Genomic DNA, 25,761 nt, shown 5'->3' on the forward strand with positions numbered 1-25,761 from the left:
TTTGAACTATTTAAGTGTTTTTAGGGCAAGTGACACGTTTGGAAACAACTCTCACCAGCAGCTCCCCGCTGAGGACCTCTAGGAGCCGCGTGAGCATGTAGCCATCGCGCAGGTCATTGTAGAGGTCAGAGATGCGGCAGGACACTCGGGCCAGATGGGAGTTAACCCATTTAGTAAAGGTCTTCTTCTGGACGGCGTCTCGTTCCTCTGAAAGGATTTAGAGAAAGTGTATTTGGACAAGAACTAGTACTTCGTGTAGGCAAGAGTATAATGTAACATAGGGCTGAGTGATTAATTGATTTTAACAATGAATTTAAAGAAAATCTTTAAGTATTTATTAATAATTCCGATTCATACCTAGAACGCTTAAGAGATTTTTTAAATTTAATTAGTTATTTTAAATATTTGTAACTGTGTTTTACTGTATGTTGTCTTTTTTAGATAATTTTACATATGTGGACGTTCAAAAATTATTTTTTGTGTTTTTTTTCTGTAATACATTTAATGGGTTTATTCTTTTTTTCTTTTTCTCCTGAGCGATTTAGTTTGTGTTCCCTACTGGACTGATGTGCACTGCATCTACTCTCAACAACGTTGTGAACAGAGAGGAGCCAGTTCAAAAAACCAGTGACATTTTTCCAAACATTTGTCGTCACATTATCTCTTACAAGAAATCTCTTCTAATATTTGTCTTAAAGTTCATTCAAGTTGATGTCAAGAGAAAAACACTTTCAAAGCTGGTCTGGTATCACGGGAGATAAAGCAATTTAGACGAATGTCACTGTCCTTTGCTTTTTGAATTGTTTTATTTATTTTATTTATATCTTCTAGGTCTAGTTCCGATTACCTGCCAGGGCTTTGATGCGGGAGCACTCAAACAACTTGGAGCTAGTGCACTCCGTTTCCCAAAATGCAGAGCTGACAGGCCGGTTGTTGTTGTTGAGCTGGCGCTGGGCGTCGGCGTTGTCCAGATCTGGGGAGGCATTCGCCATGGCGCCCCCGACGCCCTACCATGCACACACATACACACACACACGAACGCACACAGTATTTAATACACACAGGTGCATAAAATGTTCACAAAAAATGTTTTTCAGCATATAACTGGAACAAAAACCTCCATCCAAGACAAATAGCAAACAGTAAAGATGAATATTAAAACTGAAATAAATCCATCAATATAAGCAGGTACCTTGGCTGCCAAAATTCTAATTCAAATGAATAACAGTATCAATAAAACTGAACTAAAGTAAATGAGTTAATTAAAATAAAATAAAAAAACGCAAAAAATAATAAAAGTAAATCTTTGGGGAAAAGTTCATCTTTAAGGACATGGTTAGGGGGGATATACGTAGTTAGAATTCAAGTCCTGCTTTGGACCGAGGTCAAAATGGCAACTAGTTGTTGCAAAGATGCTCGCCTGGTTCCTGGCTACATTCAAGCTGCCCTCGAGCCACATGCTGCTTCACCACATACAGACATGCTAAGAAAGAGCGAGACAGTTGCCAATATCAATCACTCACATAGTCCCTTGCAGGCATGTTCCTCCTTTTGACCCGAGTCTTCATCAAAGCTGTCAACTTCTCGTCAAAACGCAAAATCCATATGACGCATACACCTGACCAACAGCTGGCTTTGAGCAGCCTGTTCAGCTCTCGGCACAACAAATGTGCAGAGGGCTAAACAAGCTCAACTGCAACATGAAGGTCCGTGATAACTCCTGGCTTGTTAAATTATAGTTCATAAAGATGCTTATACCTCAAGTGTGTTGGAAATGGATAAAAGGTACAAGCTATGATTCCCTGTTTGCTATTAAAGCACAGAGTGAAGCTAGCACAAGCTAATTATAGGAAGTTAGTCCTTCTTTGGAGTGTTAATTTGTGACTTTGAGGATCTATGTTGACTCATAAATTACCCCATTATACCTGAGGTTGGTCCACACGTTCCTATCTTATATATGCACATTTAATCAAAATGGCTCCTGTGTCTTGTGTATTTACCTGAGAAAGGAGGTAAATTAAAACAAAGATACGTTGTGCAACAACTAAATATGAGAAAGAGCAAACTTGCTGCTAGCCAGTCAACTAGTCACAATAACGCATGCAAATTGATTTAGTCTTTGATTAATCTGAGCTGACTTCTGGCAACAGAAGTGGGATACACGCTGGTAATTGCAGAGCACACGTATAGACAACAAGCACTCATAATCACACATAATCAGTTTGGAATCTTACAATAGCTTAAATTGACTTTTTGGGCAAGAGATGTGGAAAACACCATGAAATGGTCACCAATCAAATGTGGGCCATCAATATAGACAATAACTGACATTCATGTTGAACAATTTAAAAAAAATGTTTGAAGCTATCATGAATGTTTGGGAACAAGGGAGGAAAGCTCCACTCAAGCAGGAGCAGGAGATGCAAACTCCACCAAATTCAAACCAGAGTCTCGGAGCTTTAACGCAGGCTTGCTTATTACCCCATCATGCTGCTCGTCACAAAAATGTCCAAAGTAGAAAGTAAGAAGTATCTGTGCAGCTAGTGTGTGTGCTGCTGATGCTGCATATATAAGGCCTGCTGCTCCATGGACAAGGATGCTCTCACTTTCACGCGCCCTCTGACGTGCACCGTCAACACTCGTCACGGGTGCGCCATCCATCACATGTGCACCGTGCACGGCCGGACTACTGCGGTGCGGTACTTCTGCAGCCTGACGCATGCCCGGATGCCGACTCTCCCACCCACCGGTCCAAGTGGAACCATATCCCCTCAGTCCCCCCCATTCATTCTCCCTTTCTGGCGGTACCCCGTCTTACCTTCCGCTTGTGTGCCGAGGACGGAGCTTTGTGTCTCCCGGCGATTGAGTGCACGTCGCTGGCTTGCTCTGCACCGGCAAGTCAGTACGAGCAGAGCGGATGAGGCCGCCGATTAAGCGCAGGACCGGGAGGTGCTGGCCTGGCTGCGGCTGCTGAGGATGATGATGACATCCATAGGACGGACCCTCTCCACCCCACCACCACCGTTACCACCTGACAAAACCTCCTCCTCCTCCTCCTCCTTGGCTTCCTCCTCTCCCTCGGCGTGGAGATGCGGGAAATAGAAGCAGCAGCGGAGACGGGAGGGGCCGAGAAAGAGCGAGAGATCACATAAACGGCACTAGAGGGCGCCCTCCAACAAACGCATGTCAAATCAATTAGCAGTAGAAAAGTAACTGCTCAACAAATTTATATACGTACATACATTTTAAATCAGAGACCCCAGGACACTTGTTCCGAATATGAACTCGATTTTATCCAGCCGATCAAGCATTATTATTAATAATAATAATAATAATAATAATAATAATAATAATAATAATAATAATAATAATAATAATAAATGTCCTACAGTCATGAATTTAGTATCATTTTGGGTTGGTTCTAGCTGCAAGAGGATATTTTTCTGAAACGTGATAGCTATAGTAATATTCAAAGCATGGTAAAATCTGTCATGCGCAAGATTTATAGGTCAAACTTAAAAACAAGCAAATAAAAAAATCAAGATTATTAATATTTATAGTTAATATTGCCATAGAATAGAATATAGAGCAAGAATATAATCATAAATAATCATAAATTCAAATGATATTATAATTGATATTATAAAATATAAAACAGAATAAGATTATCTTAAAAAATACACAAGGACATTGAAATCATTTTAAAACAATACAGAATTAAAATATTGTCTTAAAACCCAATCTGGATCAGAAACACAGACACCCGCTTAAAATATAATATTGATAAATATTTTTATGTAATCTTAAAATGTAATAAAGAATAAATAATATTATAATATTAAAATATGATCAAGAACAATAAGAGCTATACACATTTGATTAACATTTCAAAACCCCTCATTATTAACATTTGTTTTTCTTCAGGATTCATACTTATGTACTTGATGAATCTGTCCATTTTTTTTTCGAGTATTTAAAATCAAAATTTGCATCCATATCTCATACAAATGACGAAGTGAAAGTGGTGTGGGGCGTTTGTGATACTGTACCTTTAAATGAACTTGAGGGGAGGAACCAAATGTTAGACGGAAGCGGCACAAGACAGTCTGAATGTCTAAGTCTCTGCGTGTTTAACGTGACTAGTTTTTTACTCTCTGGCTCTCAGGACGCCCTTAACGTTGAAGATGTCGGATTCCGTTAAAAACGTGGTCATTTTTGGATCGACGGGAATGACCGGCCAGGCCACCCTGCCTCTTGCAGCGGCTGCAGGTGAGACACCAGATGACATCATGACGTCAAGACGTAACTGTGTCTCGTAAAAAAGAAACTGTAAATAAATAACTGTCTCGTTTAAAGAGATAATCTTTCAATTAATATCGTGCCAATGTTTTTTTTTTTTTTTGCATAATAATAATAATAATAAAGGTCACCATCATCATGCAAACTCCCAAATTTGCATGTGAATGCTGACGACTTGATGCGGTTGAATGAATTAGAAATGTCGTAGATTTTGAATAGGAGAAAAACAAATAAACTTTCCCATTAATTTCTAAAAAAATCAGCTCTCATTTAGATTCGAAACAATAATCAGGGTGCCTTAATGTTTAATTTAATGTGACTGTCCTGGTCCAAAAACTGCAAGGTCACGTAGGGTTGGCATGGTGATGATAGATGCTTGTTATCTTGTTTGTGCAGAAGGGGCGACGTCACTAACTGTTTAGTCCAGTTTGGGTGTGTATGCAAGCATGTGTGCGAGCACGTGTGTGTAAGGGTGTGCGCTCTTGTGTGGGTGATCAACAAGGACGAGTTGTCAGGTACATCTGCTCGTGATTTCATTTAGCTGTTTTTATTGTGCTAACTGCTAATATAACCAGCAGAGGACTGGCTGTGTACCGGCGCTTTCTGTTCATTGAAGGAAAACAAACAAAAAGTTAAAGAAACAACAAAAAACGTGATTTGTGAAATATTTCCTTACTTCACGCTCACCCGCTCTCCATCCTACAGACTACAATGCGACGGTGCTGGTGCGAGATCCCGCCAGGCTGCCGGCGGACCACAAGGCCTCCAGGGTGGTCGTGGGCGATGTGCTCAACAAGGACGATGTGAAGAAAGCCATGGAGGGCCAGGATGCCGTCATCATCATCCTAGGAACCAGGAACGACCTCAGTGAGTATAAAACACAAATAACTAAGATAGTGGATGCCCACTATTCACCAGAAACTCTCACACAAAAAAACTCCCCCATATATACACATGGCAAAAACTCACATGCCCCAGACTGACAACCAAACTTGTCTGTGGTGTGTTTCTATCAGACCCGACCACCGTCATGTCTGAAGGAACCAAAAATATTGTGGAGGCTATGAAGGCTCGCGGCATCCGCAAAGTAGTGGGCTGCATGTCAGGTACAACACATTCCGTTTTCATCTTATTCATATCTTTCTGAATATTTCCACCTGATCCGTGTTCTTCCTCCTCTTGCGGGTCAGCCTTCCTGCTGTGGGACCGCTCCAAAGTGCCGCCGCGTCTGCTGGCCGTCACCGAGGACCACGACAGGATGTACGACGTCCTAAAATCGTCCGGCCTGGACTACGTGGCCGTCATGCCGCCTCACATTGGCAGTGAGTGTGGACTGAACAAAAACAAACAATTATAACATGCTTGTTTATATAGTAATTCCAAATTTTGATTAACACATCTTGGATTGACAGTATAATGTGAGTTAAAAACTCCTCTGAAAACAAGAAAAAAATGGTGCGCAAACTCACAAAACATTTAATGACGATAAAAGGAATTAAATATACGATATTTTTACAATGGGAGTTTGTCGGACTCCAAGTGACTGTGGAGTAAAGGAGATATATACACAGGAGTGTAAGTCATTATATACAGCCGTATAACATATTTTATGCTTCATCTCTGATGTGACGCACAGACGATCTTCCTCTGACGGAGCGCTACTCAGCGACGGAGAACTCACTGAAGGGCCGAGCCATCTCCAAACACGACCTGGGACACTTTATGGTCAAGTGTCTGTCCACCAACGAGTGGGACGGCAAGGCAGTGGGCGTGTGGGGAGACTACAATTAAGTTCAAATCACACCATTTTCCAAATCTAAATAAACATTTGCTAATACTATCACCATGAACAAAAGCTATATTTTTAAATAATGACACCAGCCTCTCTTCCAAATCCACCATATGTTATGAAATTAATATTTGACGTGTCAAACTTTATCACAAATGTTGTTTTGTGCATTTCAAATAAATCGAATTCTGAAATTGTATGTGAGGTATGTTCATCTTTGTTGTTTAATTTCATACTTGACTATTTGAATACCGTATAAAAAGTTAATTTATTACTGTTTATCAGTTTTGACGCATTCGTTTGCTGCTCCCTGGCGGCCAAAATGCAGAACAGTTTTTATTTACTGTCATATAAGTGTTATGGTTCCTCCTTTCTATTAAGGTGTAAACGTTGTAAAATATGTCTGAATTCTTTAAGTAGGCCTAAAAATGTGAAAAAAATCTTTATTCTCGTAGCATTTATTTTGAGTACGCCCTTTATTCAGCGGTTTATTTTGAACTTATACACATTACATCGGCCTTATATCAATGTTTTGTGCATCATTTTGAATGTATAAAAAAAAAACCTAATTGCTAAAAGGGTGAGAAGGGGAAAGAAATACTTTTTTGCGTGGAAAATATTACCCGGTACAAGGTTCCGTCTTGCTCCCACTTCTTCCAACCACGGTTAGTTCCGCTGGGGGCGCGGCTGACTAGTCGCCCGAAGCCAATCAGTCTCATCGGGGGCTGTTTGCTCATACATCTGATCCTGGAACGGTTGCGGAGGTGGGGAAAGAAGCCAAAGAGGCAAGACGCTGACAAGTCGAGAAGCCACTTGTTGTTGCCGAGCAGCGGTCGTCGGCTTCATTCGTCACCTCTCCGCTGCCTCCAGGTGAGACCTTCATGGTTCAATTATTTTGTCGTTAATGTCACCTTCTAACACTTATGATGACATACACAAACTGAAAGATAATATGGTCCCTATAGGGTTGGTTATGTTATGTGACTGTAAAAACATATATTTTAAAACAAGCGATGATTTTGTGTTGTAGCGGACTTCCTGCAAGAGTGGACAACCTATGGCCAGTGGGCCAACGCTAAGCAATTCTAAAAACAAATGACCTGCTCTTAATATTTCTCCATATTTTTCCCCTGATAACATAATTCAAGCGTTCCATTTCACGTTGATATTCAACAAGCCTCAGTGGCGAACCTGCTGCATGCCCACGCAGCACATGGTCACGTGACACATAGAACTGTGTGATGAGTTGACCTCACACAGATGTCCTATCTGTTGACATGACAACACAACGCACACAGAAATATATTTACACTATACACAAACACTCACATTCCAAGTACACTAGGTGTTTTGATCATATTTATACTTTAAAATGTTACAATCAACCTACAAGGGACTACAGATGGAAACGGACAGCTATAATCTGACACATTCATTTTTTAAATAAATAAAATATATGTATAACAAATGTACACTCCACCTGCAATAAGAATATTTCAAGAAAAATCAGGGCTAGCCCTCCACTAAGGGGAAACAAAATTACAAAATCATTCCGAAATCTGCAAAGGAGTGAATCCACAGGTGTCGAACTACGAATATGCTGGTGTCCACTGTACACGGGTATGTTAAGACGGAACTTGATGTCATGGTGTTTTTATATCACATATCTATTGCCTGGGTCAAAAGCAGCATGTGGTATTCAAGTGTCAAACGTTTCTACGTAAGTCTTCTTAAAATACCTGCTCAAAATTGCCACATGCTCCACAGGAAGTTGAATGTCTGCATCATCGTTGTCTCCATGGCCATGTCCACACATCATCATCATCTTCTTGACGTCCTTACCACACCTTTTTGCAGGTAACCCACACACCTAAACCCCATAGTGGGCCATCTATTTAGTCCCTGGGCTTTCAGTGGGGACGCACTGAATTTTTTTTTTCTTCGTACTATGCAGTGCTATCTTTTCCCTTCTGTATCACAATGAGATGGTTTTCCAACAAATGACAGTGCAAACAGTAAACGTGGAATGTGAATCTTGCCTAAGGTCTTGCAATCAATCATCCTTATACACAAATGTGTAACTTTCAATTTACATTCGAACTTCCCTCCAGAGTACAAATATTATATTGCCAACATGACCAAGGAATTTGACCATGTTAACCATACCTAAAGACATAGTGGCACTAACGTGTTCACGGACACCAATATTTCCTTTCTCGAGCTGTACTAGGGATTTTGTATTGAAAAAAATGCACTGAACTGTTTTGCAAATTTGTACCATCCACATCCTGGAAGCACTACAGCCAAGACAAATCCTCCAAAATCAAGAAAATAGACTGAATAAATTGATTCAATTCACATAGTTATGCCAGTGCCCTCTTCTACAGACGCCAATGCGCTCCCTATCCGTATGGGCAACTGCACCCACCCACTAGTGCCGGAGCACGGGGGCTTCCGCTGTGAGCCATCCCCCTGCCGAGGTTTCCCCCACAGGAGCTCCGTACACCTGTTCTGTGAGGACGGCTATCACACAGCCAAATCTCCCGTCTCCTGGTGCCATCACGGAGCTTGGAAGCCCCCCATTCCCGCATGCATCCGCATCAGAGGTGAGCATTCAGGAGGTCTGCCTTATTGGTTCAAAGTGGCCATTTCCAGATATTTTTCAAGATGTGGTCTGAATGACACCAAACCTAGAAAATTCTACTCTTGAAACAAGTTGAGTCATTTGTTGTTGCTATCATTACTAGACCTGCAAAAAAATCATCAAGAGGACATCAGAAAAACATCTTGTAGGCCATTTCCAGGGTTCCACGCTGATTCATTCTAGACTCAGATTTTGTTTGATTGATACTACACTGGACAGATGGTTCATTCTCAATTCTGGTCTTTGCATGTGGGCGGTGCATGGTAGCAAATTGTGATGACTCGCCATAAAACACAAAACTACCTGAAGATGACTTAAAGACAAATTCGGATAGTCATGAGTAGACCCACAAAAATGTCTCAAGAAACCATGTCCAAGAATACACATGAAGTTGCTGTTTTGGTTCTAAACCATCATTTTAAGCTCACTTTAGACATTTCTAGTCCTACATCAACTCACTTTTCTTAGATAGTGTTTGATTGTTACCAAATTTCAAAAATTCAACTCCCAGTATGACTTAGCAACATAAGACATTGTAGAAATGTTTTATGAGTCGATCCAGTGTCTTCCTCAAAAATTCAAAATGACACAATCAATATGACCATTTGGTTGCAATTTTTATGGCTTATCATAAATGCCTACTGTATTTGATGTATTTCATAACGTGGACCTGGAGCTAAACGTGCTGACCTACTTTCTGTCAAAACCTCTTGTTTTCGTCCTTCCGCAAGCCAATGCTGGGTTAGTTTCACTCTGATTAGGTCGTGTGGTTCTCCTCCCTGAAACCAGGTCACATATTGTGTTATATTGTACACAGATTTGAATACCTAATTTGAAATTGTCAATTTTATTTCAAACTAAAATCTTATCCCAGGCTTCAGAATGTAGTTTGAAACCTTAACTCGGGCTTTAAGGTCTAACCCTGATTTGAAACTGTAACCTTTGCTTGAAACCAGAGCTTGAAATGCAAATTGGAACCCCCAAATACTATCTTGAAACCTAAACTTGAACCCAACCTTGAAACCTTTATTTGAAATATAACTCTGATTATAAACCCTAATCCAGGCTTTCTACCGCAACTTGATACCATAAGGCAAAATTCTCAGTAAACTCATTTGAAACCACAACACAAAACCCGAAACCTTAATTGAAACTCTAAATCAAAAACCTAATTTGATACCCCTAACCTAGACCGGGAACCCCAATTTGAAACATTGTCTCTGGCTTGAAACCCTGCTAATCACTCAAGGGTGATTGTTGTCGTGTTCAGTGTGTGGGTTTGGTGCCATGTCTTCTTCTTCTGTCAGTGGTTCTACAAGCAGGAAGTGAGAGCTCAGAAGAGGAAGTGAAAGAAGCCACCAGAATGAACACAAAGCTGACAGACAGGAAGCCCCAAACAAACCGCTCAGACATCAAAAACCTGTCCACTCTTTTACCGATGAAGTACTGCAGTGCGCTGATAGAAACGAAAGCCTGTCAGATAACACGAGTATGAAACACTAACCGAGGCTAAACCCTAATTTGAGACCATAACCATATATTGAAATCCTTAATTTGAAATCCTTTTTTAAACCCATGCCCTGCACTGATGCGGATAGAATCAAATGGAATACTGTTTCATCAACAATTTGAAACCATAATCCTCATTTGAACCTCCAATGCAAAAGCCTTAACTCATGTTTTAGACTTTAACCCTGGTTTGAAACACGGCTACTTGTCACCACAGGGGGTGCTCGTGTCAACGAGGGTGGAGAAAACATTGGCGTGCCCAATATGGCCACGACGGCTGTGAGCGTGTCCATTTTTTTGCTCACCACCACTGCATGCCTTGTGGTCAAGTCCCGCCTCTGCCCCTGTCAATCACACAGGTGAGGTCCCTCACATATGTCCCAAAGTGCGTGTCACCTATCACATGACACCGGTTGCATCTCTGACAAAGCATGACATGTAATGATGCGTGTTGCATCACACATCAGGTAATGTTTTTAACATTTTACATGACGCATGTCACATCATGCATATTTCACTTTTTGATGTGTGTCATTTGTATCACATGAAATGTCACATATGACATCGCATGCCGTTACACGTCACACGACAGGTCACATGACGTGTCTCCCGCCAGGCGTCGGTCTTCGGACCAACTGGACCTGATGGCCGCGGTACATCCTGTCTCGCTACCGTCCTACGAGGAGGCAATGTATAGCAGCTGGGGCCAGCCCCTCGCTTCCTCCCGCTCGCCAAACCCGGGACCCACCCAGCTCCTGCTGGCCCAGGAGCCGCGAGGCGATCAAACCAGCCCTGACAATTCCCCGCCCCCTTACGAGGAGGTCCAATCACGAAGGAGTGACAACCGACAGCTACGCGTTTCTCTGTCGGATGACAAAGATGTTTGAAGGACAAACTATGAGGTGGTTTTCGATTGACAGCTAATGGATGTGATGACTTGGCACTTTGTTCCGCTCTTGTATTAGGTCAGATGCAGCTGGCTGACCAAAGCTCATTGACCAGTTTGCACTCATCTGACCTATGTTGTACTGTACGTGTGTGTGTGTGTGTGTGTTAGTGAGTGAGTGTGATCACGCTGTTATAGAAACCTGTGTTTTCATAGCAACCAACCTGGATTTATCATATTATTTCAAACAAGTTATATTGCCGAATTCATTTGAAGGGCAATGGAAGCTCTCAAGCCCAACGTGAAATTCAATTAATTAAATTAACCCCGACTTGAAACCCAAAATTTTAACCCTTCTCTTGAACCAGCCAAGCCTTGAAATAGTTACTTGAAACCCTAACCCAGACTTAAAACCCTAATTTAACTCTAGGTTTTTAAGACCTAACCGTTTTGAGACGCAAATTTGCAACCAGCTACACCTAACTCAATTTCAGCTTAACTTTGAAACCTGAATTCATGCCTGCTTGGAATCTGAATTTAAAACTGCAACCCAGGCTTGTGACTTGAGAGTTTCTACTGTATCCACACACAGAATATTTGAATGGATTTATGAGATTATATTTATATGAGGTAGATCAACTTGCACACTGAATGTATTTTTCTCTTTAATGCCATACTGTAAATTATATCGACATACTTGATGAATATCTTTTCATGTCTGTTTTGTCATATTTAAAGTTCTTATCCCCTTTCCCTTATATTCTTTCTAACTTCCCGAAACTCATCTATGTCTTTTGAAACTACTCAGTTCTTCTAAAGTGCGAGATAGCTTAACCCTTTCCATCGGGGCTAACAAGGACAGCTTAATATAGTTTAGTTTTAACAAGTGCAACAAAACCACAGGGAAGGACCCACTGTAAAAAGGACATGGTTAGACCGACGTATTGTGCCTTGGCACAGGCGTTGGATAACTTTGGAGGGACTGGCGTCCTAAAACTGAGGTGGTTAGAATGCAGACGAATCTTTCCCGCTACTGACTTAATAAATTCTCGTCTCCTCATCTACCACTAGCAGTGGCCGGGGACTAAGGAGAGTTTTTACCCTTTAAACGGAGATTCGGTCTCTGGATGAGCTTGGTTTTGATACCTTCTGACGTTTTAGTTTCATTCAGTGGAATTTGCCACCAAAGCAGGAAATCAGAAACCACACACCGAGATGATTCATCTTAATCAATTCTGAACGAGTGGTTTTAAAAGTAATGTGGTGCCGGAAACAAAGAAAAATCCCCACTGACTAGTAGTGTGATAAATATAAGAAAATACTTTAGAATAACAAATCTCACTTTAAGTAACACATCAGTTTACAATTCTTATTACTAAAATTGCTTGGCGTTAAAAGTAGTTGACTGCTCGTAAAGTGACCACAGGCGCACACTCTCTCTAATATGCTAATACACTCTTAAGACACACACACACAGACACACACATAGGCATGAATGAGGAAAGGGCATTGATGAGTTGTGGCTGCAACTTTTGTTTATGTAACTTATCATTTTGGCTTGACTCCCCTACCATGAAGTATGTGTGAGTGAAGCTCATTATCATGATCAGTACTCTGTACTTTTTCAAATTAACTTTCCGTAAATTGGCGCTTCTGCCTGGTACTTGGAGTAAAACTGTTCATCAGTATTATCTTGTCCTTTCCACTATAGACCTTATTTACACACGCACACATTAATATATTCATTCCCTTAACTGTTGCCACTTGTTTTATTTATTTGAATATAACAAATGAGATGAAAGCATCAGACGAGAGGATTGGTGCAAAGAAATATGAGCCAGTCGCTGAGGCTGCCATCAGGGTTTTGGGGCTGAGAGCAAAAAAGGAAGGAGAAGAAAAATATAGGTCACACGATTAAGGCACATGATTGATGCTAACTAATTATTTGAGGCTAATAATTCATGAGGAATGAGCAATCCCCAGGTTTTGGTATTGGGCCGATACCAGTCACTTAAGTTTGAGGCGCCCTCTTGTGGCCGCTGCGCAATCAGGACATAGTAAATGACATGGAATGACTGCTTTTTTTTTTTGTGTGAACTGCATCCTTGCCTATCCTGTCGTATGCCCATTAAGATGCAATTTCTTTAGGTATAGTATGTATAAGGTTTATAAAGATGCTCACAGAGCATTATTAGTATGTAGCTACCAAAATGTATATGTTCCATTTGTTAACTCACTTTGAGTGGCTGACAATGTTTTTCTGTGAATTGTTTGTACTTTATCTCTGGATAGTTGTGTTTTATTCTATTTTATTTTTTATACAAAGTTTTTCTTGCTGTTTTTGAATAGGTTAAAAATTAAAAAAAACTATCATCACTTGCCGATATAAAATACGAACCTCACAGAAACATTTCTGCCATATTACCTGAACCTATTTTCCAACTTCATAGTGTTATGCCTAACAATGAAAGAATATTATTTTGCAACTCAATTTTATACTAAAATACTATATATCCTAAAATTCAAGTAGCTGTTAGTTTTGTTTGCATTATATTGTCATTTTATGACACATCCTAAAAACTCAGGGTTGCTTGTGTTTTATTATTGTCATTTTAATTCATTATTGCAGGGTGACTGTTTTGTCATAAATAAACAAAAGGTCTTTCTTTAAAATGAACTTTCATTGTTTTAATTGACATAAGTATCAAAAGTGCTAGTGGCACTTATTTGGTAGCAAGAGTGACATTGGATCGGTCTGAAAAAGCAGGGATCAAACATCTCTAAATTCTATCCTAAAGATTTGTGCTATTGAATGGTACCAATTGTCAATGATACTCCAATGACTGGTGAAATTTCTTATGATGATGAGTGTAATAATTGAAGGTAATGATGAATGGCAATGATGCGCGAGCGTCACACCTGTAAAGTGGCGGTGTTCAGAGGTTGTCCATCTCTTCGTACATCTCGCAGGCGTATGGCTCCGGCCTTGGGGTAGCCTTCCTGCACCTCCAGATGGCATAAGATGGACGCCGACTTGAGGTACACAAGCACACGCTGAGCGGGACACCAGTCAATGGCAAAGCTGAAAAATTAAGCGGAAGTGTCCGCGTCAGGTCTCGGACAAACAGGAGGAGGACGCTTACCGGAACCCACCTGGATCTCAGATACTGAATCTCGGCCAGCAGATCTGCCTGACCAATGTAGTTCTCTGCCACCTCCACCAGGGCGGCGCTGAGCTCGGCGGGGCGGCCTGAAACATCTTCCTGTAGCTGCTTTGTCAAGCTCGCCTGATCATATCACAAATCACACTTCATTCACTCATTTTGTGCTCCATCATTTCTATGGTGATATAGACTCCCCTGTCACTTGATGTCAGAAAAACGCTTCTTTTGTCCAAATGAACACCGACAACTGATTTCAAAATGGAATCAAACAATACTCAAGAGTTTTTCATACCGGATCAACCCGAAGCGTGAAGCGGTTATCCTGGCTCCAGATGATTAACAGCTTCAACGGATCAGGCTCATTGAAAGCCAGGTTGGCGGGGGGGCGTGGCCTCAGCTCGAGAGACACCTGCGATTGGTTGAAGGACAGCAGGCTGACATGCGCCACCTCCTGCACGGCTGCCAAACACGACTGCAAGCTAACAACAGCATGCTGCGTTATTTGACGTGTCATGTCTCTTGAGCCGTCATGCGACATGATGACACTCACGCCTTTATGGAACACTCCCAGCCATCCAAAGGCCTGAGCTCCGCATCAAGCTTTGCCTTCAGCAGAGTCAACTGACCATCACGCTCCTGCAATGCTTTGCGTGCCTCGTTCACGTTCGCCTGTAAATCCTCACGCTGCTGCTTCTGAAACACACACACACACACGTGATTTGAGTGGATCCCCCACTTTGTTTACAGTAAAGTGTTACTGAGAATCATGTTCTACTGCAGCAACTAACGATTATTTTAAAGCAGTAATGGAATAATTCAACACTCAAATGGATTGTTAATATCAATTAATTACCCACACCTAGTGGAATATTGTGTGTGTACCTTAGCTTGTAGGTGTTGCAGTAGTTGTGTGACTTTGTGTCGTCTGTCAATGATATTTTCTTGCAACTTGTCAACCAGCTCCTCCGTATTCTCTGCTGTCATTCTGCTTTCCGCCTTCAAAGCCTTCCAGTGGCTTCGAGCTCTTTCCTCTGTGGTCAGCAAACAGACTGGTGTCTGACATCATATATACACAAATAAATAGATAGAAAAGCTTTATGATAGCAACGGTAATTTTCGTTAGCTCCAATATGGTGTTCCATAATTATACGTTAAGATTAGGAAAGCGAAATATTTGTTTTTTTTTGTGTGAAAGCAAGACTTGATTTTCTCCAAAGTGATGAGATTTGATAGTCTGGGAACCTGCCTGGCAATAGATGGGGGTTCATTGTACTTTCTGTGGGCAGGTGGGGCTACCTGGCTGCATTGGACAGGGCTGTGTCAGCAGTTGTTGGGCACGTGGAAGACCCTCCAGCTCACACATCATGGAGTCCAGAACAAACAGCTGACGCCACAGAACCTTCTGCATACGCCGTTTATCCTGCACCCATGCACAAAACAAATGAGGACGTGGATATCTCGGTGATCAAAACCATCAGAGGAGGAAGATGAAAACCTGGAGGATGAGGAATTTCTCTCCTGCAGGGTCCAGCTCCTCCTCATTGTCACAAGGCGCCGGAAGGGTGGGATCACAGCGCTGCAACACACTGAGAAACAAATACACACTGAGAAACATATACACACACATTTCGACTTGCACTCAGCACAAATAGAGTTATCATTTTAATCATGACGTCATTACGGCGCCATCCATTATCTTATTGCTTTCTCACACGGGTCTGCTGGAGCAAATCCCAGCCAGCTATTCAATATTTAATTTTGGGGGTAAAGGTTGCTCATGTCGCTGTGGTGCGGTTAGAATTAGCATTAAACACATTGGGGTAAAATACTCCAGAGAGAGCATTTTATTTCCGTTATGGGTACATTTTTTTCCCTACGAGCACCTGGTTCAAACAGAACATATTCCAACAACGAGTTCCATGCAAATTTAACATGTTAAAAAACTGCTCAGCGAGTAGCATCTAGAAAGAAACGCCAAACTTACTTCCGAACGGCTGACGTTATTGCTGACTTGTCAGACATTTTTGTTTTCAAATCCCCCGCGCTGTGAACTTTGTCGCTTGTTGATGACATCACTCACCATATGTTTTTAGATGACTTAGCGCCACCCCGTGTTCAATAAAATTGACAAAAAAGAAATGAATACCCCATGTAAGGAAGTTAATCTGAAATAAATTAAATAATGTAAGCAAATCAAAGATAAATTGGAGGAAATAAGATAAATGACTCAATTTCCATTTTAAAGTCAGAATTCTGACTTTAAAATGAGATCTCCCACTTTCTGACTTTATTCTCAGTATTCTGAGAAAAAAAGTGAGAATCCTGTCACCCCCTTTTTTTTCCTTCTTCACTCGCCCTAATCATCTTCCATAGAGAACCAACTCGCTGAAATGGCTAAATTAATTTCAAAACCTGATATTTGTGAAAAACAACACAGTTATTTACTATGCTGTTCTGTATCATTATTTGTATTCTACAGTCTACTAAAAAATTATTTTGCAGCCACTGGTACATGGTAGACTTCATATCGATACTATATACTAATATATACTAAAATTTTATATACATAAAAATATGTCACCATGTTTTTGTTAGTATGGACACATTGAATATCGCTGCTGTTAAAACTGTTTATTTTATTAGGCACATTAAAAATAATCTTTACCAACCTTGTTCAAAAATGCATGTCCGGAAAAACATTTCCAAAACCAACAATGCCCCAAAATTGGCAGTTTACTCCTTCTACTGTCAATCCAAAAACTAGCAAAGGCTAAACTCGCTACTTAACTACTGCATGATTATAGTACACTTGTATAAATCAAAAGGTGAATACGTTTTTGTATATTTTTTTTTTAAAGGATCATATAAGGAGTGTGAGAGTGATTTCACTCGCCCAGGGCATTCATTCAGAAGAAACACAAATAAATGTCCCCCAAAAGTGATTCCACTTGATAAATGTACAGATGATTGGTAATTAAGCATACAAAAATATGCCACTAAAAGGCCTTTGTGCATTCGATCAGCAAAGCATCATCATTTTCTGAGCTTATAAAATAGCTGGTTGGCTGGCTGTCATCTGAGTGTGCGCAGAAGACAAAAGATGACGATGAAGACAGTGACCACCACGATAATGACAGCTTGGTCAGGAAATAGGGGACAGGTCAGGGGGCGGCTGGGATTTGAAGATGTCCAGCAGCAGCGCTATATAACATATCAAATGTTAGATTTCATATCAAATAGCATATGAAATTTCATGTCAATTTATCTGCAATGTGTAATATTTACATCATATTTAATGACTATGCATATGTAGTTCAATGTTTGTTAATACTTAGTTAATAATATGCAGTATGTGTACATGTCTATGTGTAACATTTATACTTTACGTACGATATCGTATTTCCATTGTATTGAAGCCATTTTAGTTGTGCAAACCTACATGTGGTGTCACAGAGTTCTCTCATGCTCCCCAAGATGGGATCCCTGTCAGTAAGAAGATGACTTTGCCCTTGGTGCCAGCTTCCCTTCTAATTGGCACTCCTCCAGGCAGCCCTGTGTTAAAAAACAGCATTCACGTTCAAGAACAGTTACATTTTCCACTCCGACCACAAGATCATTTCTCGCTCACCTGTAGCGCATGGTTGAGCAAGAGCTGGTCCTCCCGGGAGGCGGCATTGCTGTTATGCTTGTGACGCTTGATGTTCTCTGTCATCAGCTGGGACAGAGCATCCTCATCCAGGTTGTGAGCCCTGAAAACAACAACATGGTGGCCACTATTGCAACTTTATTATTATAGCATCATTTTGCATATCTTGCATATCTATTTTTTTCTTCTGCATGTTTCCATATGGTTTGTTACCGTTTCCTATTGATGGCAGCGAGCTCAGGTGGTAGATCTGCGTTAATGTCAGTATTGGCCTCTGGGACAGTGTTGAAGAAGCTGAGCTGGAAGTCGTCCTCCATAGAGATGTAGGGAGCCAACATGTCCAGATCCATACCATCCATCACCTGATAACACACACATCCATTTACTTAGGTTTGATGTATTTGTGTTATTTTTATATTTAAAGAGTACATATATAAAATGACTGTTTTAAATTGATGTTATATATTTACCTTGGTTTAATTGTATTTTTTTTTTTTTTTTTTTTTTTTTACAAAATAAAATGCCAAGGGAGTTATGCATTTGATTATCTTTAAAACAAAATTAAATATCTTTTTGTATATTTCAAAACCAAAATATGTACTTCAAAATTATTTTAAAATAAACCACAAAAGTATGATACATTACAATTTCACAAGTATAATGAAAGTCATATTGTTATGATAACATCCCCCAGAACTTTTTTTTCTCTCCATCGCCTGTCAATGGTGATTCACCCAATGAACCTGCTGCTCACCTGCTGCACATTATTTTGTGTCTTTTTGCCATCTTCTGGCCAAAAGGCAAAGAACTTCTCAACCTTATTGACGTCACCCATTCCGTCGTTATCGCTCTGAACAAAAACAACCTTTCAGCTCGTGTCTCATGTTATGGGAGCAATTTTAGAATTTACCGGCTCAGGATCCGATGAGGAGGATGCCGAGGATGAAGATTGCAGGGGAGTGTCGGGGTTGAAGATGGGAAGGAGGAGCTGGCGCAGCTGGGGAGTGCAAAGGTCCTGAGGGTTCTTGGGGACGTCACTTGGGCTTTGTGGCGTGGCGAAGGAAAGCGCTACAAAATCTGTGCAAAACAAGTGCAATGATTATTATTATTTTTTAAATGCATTTTTGTACATTCTCCTTTTGCTCATATTTTACATTGTTTTCCCACTTTTTGAATTTGTTATCACTGTTTGCAAATCTATCAGTCATTTATTTAGAAATGAGCAGGTATTGTTTTACATTTTTAAATAGCACTGTTTATAAATCTCTATCAACCTTTTTTTTTTTTATCAAAAATCAGTATTTGTCAAAATCATTTCCTTTCTTATTTTTAAGAAATGAATCCCAGTGTTTGTTTATTGTTTACTTGTCTTCTTAGGAATGTAAGCAACCAGGCACAACAAAATTCATGGAATAAAAAAAAATATAGTCAAAATGGCGCCCCACCTCCTGTCAGTGGAGCAACAGTATCTGTGTCTTCTGGTGTGGGCGGGAGAAGAATCTCCTGCGTGCTGCTGCTGCATCTCTCGCCCACATCGACGTCTTTGTCGAGGCTTTCGGATTTGATCTGCTCAGGGGAGAAAACCACGTCCGACTGCTCCACGGCACTGCCAAGAACAATGTGTAACTCTTATTTCATTATTCATCCATTATTTGTGAGGGATATGGACAAGCCCTGCTAGAAATAGCAAAGAACCATGACATGAAAAGCATGACTCAAATATTTATAGTTGCCTATATTGACCGTTGAAATTGTAATGTAAATGAACAATTTATGATCTAAAAACATTTTCATATCGTTTCAAATCCACTTAACATTTTTGTTAAACCATTATAGCAGTTTATACCATATCTACACAATCATTGAATTGACGACTGTACCTCAAGACATTGAATTCACATAGAACACAATTGAGGTTGTGCCTCGACAGCCGATACAGTTGGCCAGTTTGGAAAAGTAATTGCCCAGCCCTGGTCTATAGCGTACCTGAGAACAAAGTTGAGGCAGACCACGGCCTCGGCATGTGACGTTTTGTTGTTGTAGAGGACGGTGGCTTGAGTCTGGGCCCACACAAAGCCACCGCCGCTCGCCAGGAAGCGGTAGGGGCTGGTGCTCACCTGCCCTTTGGCCAGCACTCCACAAAGTAGGAAAAATAAAGTGAATCAAAGTGAAGGAACGTTGAATTGTTTTTCTCTCCCCTGGGATGATACCAAAACAACTTACATGTGCGCAGGCTGTTGTTGACATGAATTGAGTCCAGCGCGTGATGAAACTCAAACACAGAGCGGCCGATTAGGTCGTCCGCCTTGTATCCCACCAGTTCGCTCAACCTGGTAAACAAACACAAAATGACTACTTGTACCTCCTTTGTGATTCCCAAAAGTATAACTACTCCTACAAACTCATATTGGAACCGCAACTGAGGGAAAAGTTCAAAACAAAATTCACTTAATATTACAATAAAAGCAAACATTCAACAGGTTCTTGCCGGAGATGTTTGAGACAGGCGCCTTGGTGCTCACCTGCCCTCGCACTGTGTGAAGTACATGTCCATGCTGTGGCGGGTGAGGAAGGTGTACGTGTCTAGGGGGAAGTCCACGCTGGATGGGTGGGGAATGGGCTCGCATAGCAGCGTCATGACAGCGTCCTTGGAGGGCTCTGCAGACGAGTCATCCAGCATACGCATGTGACCCGTGCAGTGGAACACCTGACAGAAAGAGACAATTGAGGGCTCTAAAACCACAAAACGACTTTTCACTTTTTTTTTTCTTGAAAAGCAGTTTTCCATAAAACATTTAAACAAGGTAAATCCGTTAAAACGCAGCATTTACAAAGAGTATACGTGTGTGCAACTATACCTTCCAGTTGGCAGACTTAAGGTTAACAGTGCGCCCCTTGTTGGTCAAAGTGCTCTTCAATCGCAGGAAGAAGTTTATCTGGCTTTGCTTACTACCGCTGCTCAGTTTTTTACCGCATACTAAAAACAAAACAAAAAAAGCAGATGTTTGCTTCAAGCTGGTTTTACTGTGTATACAACTTCATCATCATCATGAATATATAATATATAATTGGGTTTAGCTAACTTGGGTGCTGAAGGAGGTCCGTGAGATCTTCATGGTCGCACGGATGAACAAAGTCATACACGCTCTGACCCAGAAGCTCCAACTGGAAAACACAAACAAATACAATCATATTAATTTTACATACTACATAGAAAAGGGGGAAGAAGAGAAACAAAATAATAGGAGAATGGCAAGAAGGAGGATCAGGGAGAGGGTCAGGAACAGCGGCGGAAAGCGGCGAAGGGACAGAGGAAAAGTAAAGGTAGGAGGAGTGGGGAAAAGAGACAAGAACAGGGAGAGGAATAAAAGGAAAATGAAACGGACGAAAGTGTGAGGAAGGGGAGTATGAGAAAGTACTGGGGAAGAAGAGCAGTAAAAGAAGTACTATAAGGCAGAGGGGTGAAAGAAGAGGGACAAGTGAAGGAGCAAATAAAAAAGTGAGTAGAAGGAGCAAGGGAGGAGACTAAGTGTTCCAAGGTAGGAGAGAAAGAGCAGGAAGAATAAGAGAAGAGGGTAAAGAAGGGCAATAAACCAGGATTAGTCATGTCTGTATTTCAATTTTCAGCTAAAATTTCTGTGATTTTGTTTAATATCTGTGTTTTTCTTAAGTAAAGCCTATTTTGTGACTTATTTGTAATATTTAACAAATATTCTGTATTTTTTCTTTATTTATTATTCTTTTTTTGGATGTTTTTGCCGATTGTTGTGTATATATATGTCATGTTTTGCTATTTTGTACTATTTTAAATTATCTTCATTTTTACGATTATCTTTTTCTATGAGTGTATTTCTGCGGTATTTTAATGGTGTCCATATTTGTACTATTTTGAGAATTCTTGGTATCTGGTTGGACTGTGCAATGTGAAAGTCGTAAAGCTCCTCCACCCCCTCACCACTACGGTTTGAAAGCATTTGTAGAGAGTTGCTTTGTGGAATACGTATGTGGGCCCCAACCCCCGTTTTTACCATCCTGTCCCCTTTCCCCCGGATTTTGCGGAAAAGTATGGGTACGGAAAATACTTCTACATGGTATTGTTTCATTTTTGATTGCGGGGTAAAACTGTCCAACGAGATGGCTACAGACTTCAGTGAGAGAGGACTTGCTCAAAAATGAACCCAAGCACAAACGCGAGGTGACCACCCTCCACACACAAACATACGCGCGACGCACCTCTTTGACCTCGCAAAGCAGAAGCAGACAACAAACCGGAGCGGTCTAAGTCAAATTAAGGCTCCATTTGAAGTCCGCGTGATATGCCCTAAAGCTGTAATTTGAACTGCTTCCAAACACGTGACCAACTGTTGCCTGTGAGGCAAACGTACACAGCAATATTTGTTATACAAGTTTAATTTATTATTGTATGATACATATATATATTTTATTTTGTCATATATGTTTTGTACATTTTTTTCCACCTTCTATTTATGGGCTATTTTTGTTGTCATTTTTGCTCTCCAATTGTATTCCCTAATACTCGTGCATTTTTTTTAGACGTACGTTTTTGTATTATATGAAGCATCGTTACCTGTGGGATGCCGATGTGCTTGTTGACGTTGTCTGTCAGATAGATGATGTCTCCTTCTGCCGAAATCACCACAATAAAGCCAGATAGCGCTTGAGTGTACAGGACATCTGCCAAGTCCTCATCTTCCTCATCGCCGTCGGACGCCCTTGGGCTCTCAGCCCCTGAGACCAAATCATTGAATTTAATAAAGTCCATGAAGCCATTTTGATTAGAAGCGGCCATGTTTTAAGTGCATGGTCCTACCGGAATGGAGGAAGCGTTGCATACGCAGGAAGCTGAGGGCGACCCTCATGATGGCCGCCTTGTCAAGATGTGTCGAGACGCGTCTGGGTAGGGGTAGGGTTCGAGCCAGGTTGTAGAATAGCTCCGTCTCCTTACCTCGTCTGCAGCGAGCCGCATCGCGAGAACGCAGCTTTCTCTGCTCTGAGCTGCTCCTGAACCAGGAAGAGAGTAAAATAGAACTTAGCCATTTGTGCTTCTATTGGAACGTGAACATAGTAGTAAATTCATAATTAAAGTATTTGTATGACAAACACATGATGAAGCGGAAAAACAATCATTCCAGCGCAGAATTGAGCATGCATTCTTTTGTTGCATGGCCACAAATTCTTACGCCATTGTGCAAAGGAGTTTATAGCGCACCATTTGTAACCTTGTATGTCGGTACTGTCGTAAACTGGGGAACCACTTTGATTTTTTTTTTTAGGACCTGTTCACAACCCACCTATCACAGGTCTGTGACCTACTTCAAGGCCTCGACCCACCAGTTGAGAATCACTGCTCTAAATAAAACCACATCCACCTGGTGCAGCCCTTCAAATGAAACTGACTGCCCCGCATACCATTTTTCCTTTAAAAGCCTTTATATAGTGCAGGAATCTTAAAAATGTCCCTTGGGTGGGTACACTTTAAGAACAAGACCCCACCCCGTATCCTGCCATCAAACGCTAATAACAACTCTTCTGCTGCACAAACACTTGGGATTGCCAAAATAAAAGAGGAAAGTCCAAAAGAGGAGAGAATGTCTTTAAAGGGGCTTCTCAGTTGTTGACAAACTGCTGGATACTCGCCATTTGACCTATCCCTCCCTTTCTCACCCTTACCCTGCCTCGTCCCCCGCAACCAAAGAACATTTCAGACAGGACAACACACTTTAATTCACATTTCAGGCACGCACGCGCACGCACGCACATGTACTTTAATTCCATTACAGGCACACACACACGCCGCAATAAACTGATGTTGTGCAGGAACACTCAGCCCCTGTGCAACTTGGCTGGTGTTTGTGTGTGAGAGCGATAGAGAGACAGACAGAAATAGACGAGAGTGAGAGAGAGAGCGAGAGAAAGAAACGATGCAAGAAGTAACAAGAGGTGCTCGGTTTGTTTATATTGGCATGTCTTCTGAATGGGAGACAGGAAATGCACTCACACACACACACACATACACAATAACATGTGCATACACATACACGTTTCAAGGAGAGGACATGAGGCAAAGATTTAACTGAATAGCAAATTGAACTTTTGGCCCCCATGGATTGGAACATGCTGTTCATCAAAACAGGAAGTGATTGTGTGCGCATGTGGGTTACACAACACAACTTTGAGGATTTACAGTAGTCTTATTTTAACCTGTTCAAGTATTTTTGTCAGTAAACAGTTTAAATAAACAGCTTAAAGCCGATTTTCAAAAGAATATTTCACTATGTGCTTGTAGATCAGCCTCTGATCGCGATCGGACGTATTTTGGGGGAATAATCCGTGATTGATCAATGCCTTTTATTGCAGATCACACAGGACTACATCTTGTACCTTTAGCCTGTAACAAACAAGCGACCAGCCTGTGTGCAGTGTAGGGACCCCTCCCCTTTTGCCTAACACTGCACGTTTCAAACCATTAACTGAATCATGGTATACAGTTGCATACATTTTCTGCCCTGCCAGATTCCTCAATTAACAAACAAATTGACAAACGAATTGATTATTAGAATAATAATTAGTGAGCAGTTATAAAATTGAAAAACGTACAGCTCATCCATGTCATCGTTCATTTGTGATTTGGGCCTGTGAAACTTTTGAAGGACTTGTGATGGTCTAATTTAAGCATCCATATTTATGATATATATATATAATAACTATATACATATTTGAACTTCTGCAAGTTTTGCCGTCATTACTGGTTAGCCTTATTATTATATATGCATTTCAATCATTCACAGCATTTCAATAAGTATTTCAGAATTCACATACCATGTCTACAACTATTCTATTATAACTACTACAACTATTATAACTACTATTACTCGATGTAGATGCTTAATTTGCCAATACATAACGACTCTTTAAAAGGGATCCAGGACCCAAATATGTCAACTTTTTTAGCAGACGATAGCAGGGACCACCCATCACAAGTGATCACAATCGTTACTTTAAACAATCGATTTTTGTCAGAAAGCAGCGATGAATTTGGTGAGAAGTCACGGTCATGTTTTCTTCATTCGACTCATTCTTCTCAAAAGTTTCCACACGACAAAAAAAAGGTTGCAATTTGACGATATCTTACCCTTTGACGGTCACAATAGCTTCGTCTATGTCGTCCATGTTAGTTCACTGGTGCTGAGATGTATCCTGTGGCTTGTTTTTGTCAGGGAGTTCATAAAAATAAAAAAAAACGAACATTGGCGAGTGACGTATCCAAGAAAAATACCTTTTCCGGTTGCACCTTTTCAAGATTGAAGTGACCAGGAGCTCATGTCACAGATCTTCCCAGCAGCAGACAGGCGTGTAATGTGCTGAAATTACACCGCATTCTTTAACCAGGCCCACTGAGCAGTTATTTACTTTATCCACATTAATACGTTATCGATTATATTACTGATCACATTTTGGCCACCTCTGCTTTTGAGAGTCGCGCGTAAAAAATATCGAGTCCTAACCAAAGCAGTTTCGGAACTTTTCTTTATATTCAGACGAGGTTACAACGAAAATCAACAAAATATTAATTGCTCTATTTATGGCAACGGTTACATTTTGTTTTAATTTCGACTTTATTCTCGAAAGGAAACAAGCATTTTCCGCTTTGTATGCGAATTGATTAGCAAGCTTTGTTGTGGTCGCCCCACCCCTCACTCGTCTTTGCTGTTTATCTTCTGTGAAGGTGCAATGAAGGTTGAGCCGCGCGGTGACCCGATCTGCGGTGGGAATTGTACGGCAACATGACTTGGACAAACTACA

The 25,761-nt window shown here is 40.9% G+C and overlaps 5 protein-coding genes across 6 annotated transcripts in view; 2 read left to right on the forward strand and 3 right to left on the reverse strand.

Annotated features, from left to right (window-relative positions):
* Nucleotides 1-4,190, reverse strand: part of LOC133155674 (spectrin beta chain, non-erythrocytic 4-like) — a 31,024-nt gene extending 26,834 nt beyond the window's left edge. Inside the window, exons 1-4 of the mRNA XM_061281171.1 lie at nt 4,050-4,190; nt 2,819-3,077; nt 848-1,007; nt 56-207 (exon numbers count right to left, since the gene is read on the reverse strand). Of these exons, the coding sequence (XP_061137155.1) occupies nt 56-207; nt 848-992 (297 nt within the window). The 5' untranslated portion in view covers nt 993-1,007; nt 2,819-3,077; nt 4,050-4,190. The remainder of the gene's footprint in view (nt 1-55; nt 208-847; nt 1,008-2,818; nt 3,078-4,049) is intronic.
* blvrb (biliverdin reductase B) lies at nt 4,128-6,287 on the forward strand. The gene is made up of 5 exons (XM_061281187.1): nt 4,128-4,269; nt 5,005-5,166; nt 5,316-5,405; nt 5,490-5,621; nt 5,936-6,287. The coding sequence occupies exons 1-5, from the start codon at nt 4,185-4,187 to the stop codon at nt 6,088-6,090; spliced, it is 624 nt and encodes a 207-aa protein (XP_061137171.1). The 5' UTR covers nt 4,128-4,184; the 3' UTR covers nt 6,091-6,287.
* A 514-nt stretch (nt 6,288-6,801) lies between these two features.
* zgc:152863 (uncharacterized protein LOC562658 homolog) lies at nt 6,802-11,832 on the forward strand. Of its 2 annotated transcripts, none has more exons than XM_061282031.1 (5): nt 6,802-6,958; nt 7,856-7,945; nt 8,476-8,694; nt 10,459-10,600; nt 10,834-11,832. In XM_061282031.1, exons 2-5 carry the CDS (start codon nt 7,864-7,866, stop codon nt 11,126-11,128), a joined length of 738 nt encoding a protein of 245 aa, XP_061138015.1. In that variant the 5' UTR covers nt 6,802-6,958; nt 7,856-7,863; the 3' UTR covers nt 11,129-11,832. The 2 variants fall into 2 exon arrangements, with proteins under 2 accessions (XP_061138015.1, XP_061138016.1); XM_061282032.1 differs by having other exon boundaries at nt 10,858-11,832.
* A 1,045-nt stretch (nt 11,833-12,877) lies between these two features.
* Nucleotides 12,878-16,395, reverse strand: si:dkey-225f5.4 (uncharacterized). The gene is made up of 9 exons (XM_061282030.1): nt 16,276-16,395; nt 15,787-15,877; nt 15,588-15,711; nt 15,174-15,322; nt 14,842-14,984; nt 14,584-14,770; nt 14,281-14,414; nt 14,047-14,209; nt 12,878-12,997 (listed from the first exon to the last, which is right to left on the reverse strand). Exons 1-9 carry the CDS (start codon nt 16,362-16,364, stop codon nt 12,932-12,934), a joined length of 1,146 nt encoding a protein of 381 aa, XP_061138014.1. The 5' UTR covers nt 16,365-16,395; the 3' UTR covers nt 12,878-12,931.
* A 512-nt stretch (nt 16,396-16,907) lies between these two features.
* hif1al (hypoxia inducible factor 1 subunit alpha, like) lies at nt 16,908-25,228 on the reverse strand. Its single transcript, XM_061282029.1, is given in 16 exon segments — nt 16,908-17,492; nt 17,731-17,801; nt 17,803-17,843; nt 17,920-18,040; nt 18,151-18,299; nt 18,692-18,787; nt 18,848-19,014; nt 19,383-19,543; nt 19,924-20,071; nt 20,161-20,267; nt 20,460-20,644; nt 20,796-20,914; nt 21,021-21,102; nt 22,526-22,686; nt 22,769-22,959; nt 25,091-25,228. Coding segments are annotated over 16 exon segments (1,896 nt in total). The 5' UTR covers nt 25,129-25,228; the 3' UTR covers nt 16,908-17,433.
* Between the last annotated feature and the right edge of the window lie 533 nt (nt 25,229-25,761).

The sequence above is a fragment of the Syngnathus typhle genome, linkage group LG6 (genome assembly GCF_033458585.1).
Source record: "Syngnathus typhle isolate RoL2023-S1 ecotype Sweden linkage group LG6, RoL_Styp_1.0, whole genome shotgun sequence".
NCBI lineage: Eukaryota > Metazoa > Chordata > Actinopteri > Syngnathiformes > Syngnathidae > Syngnathus > Syngnathus typhle.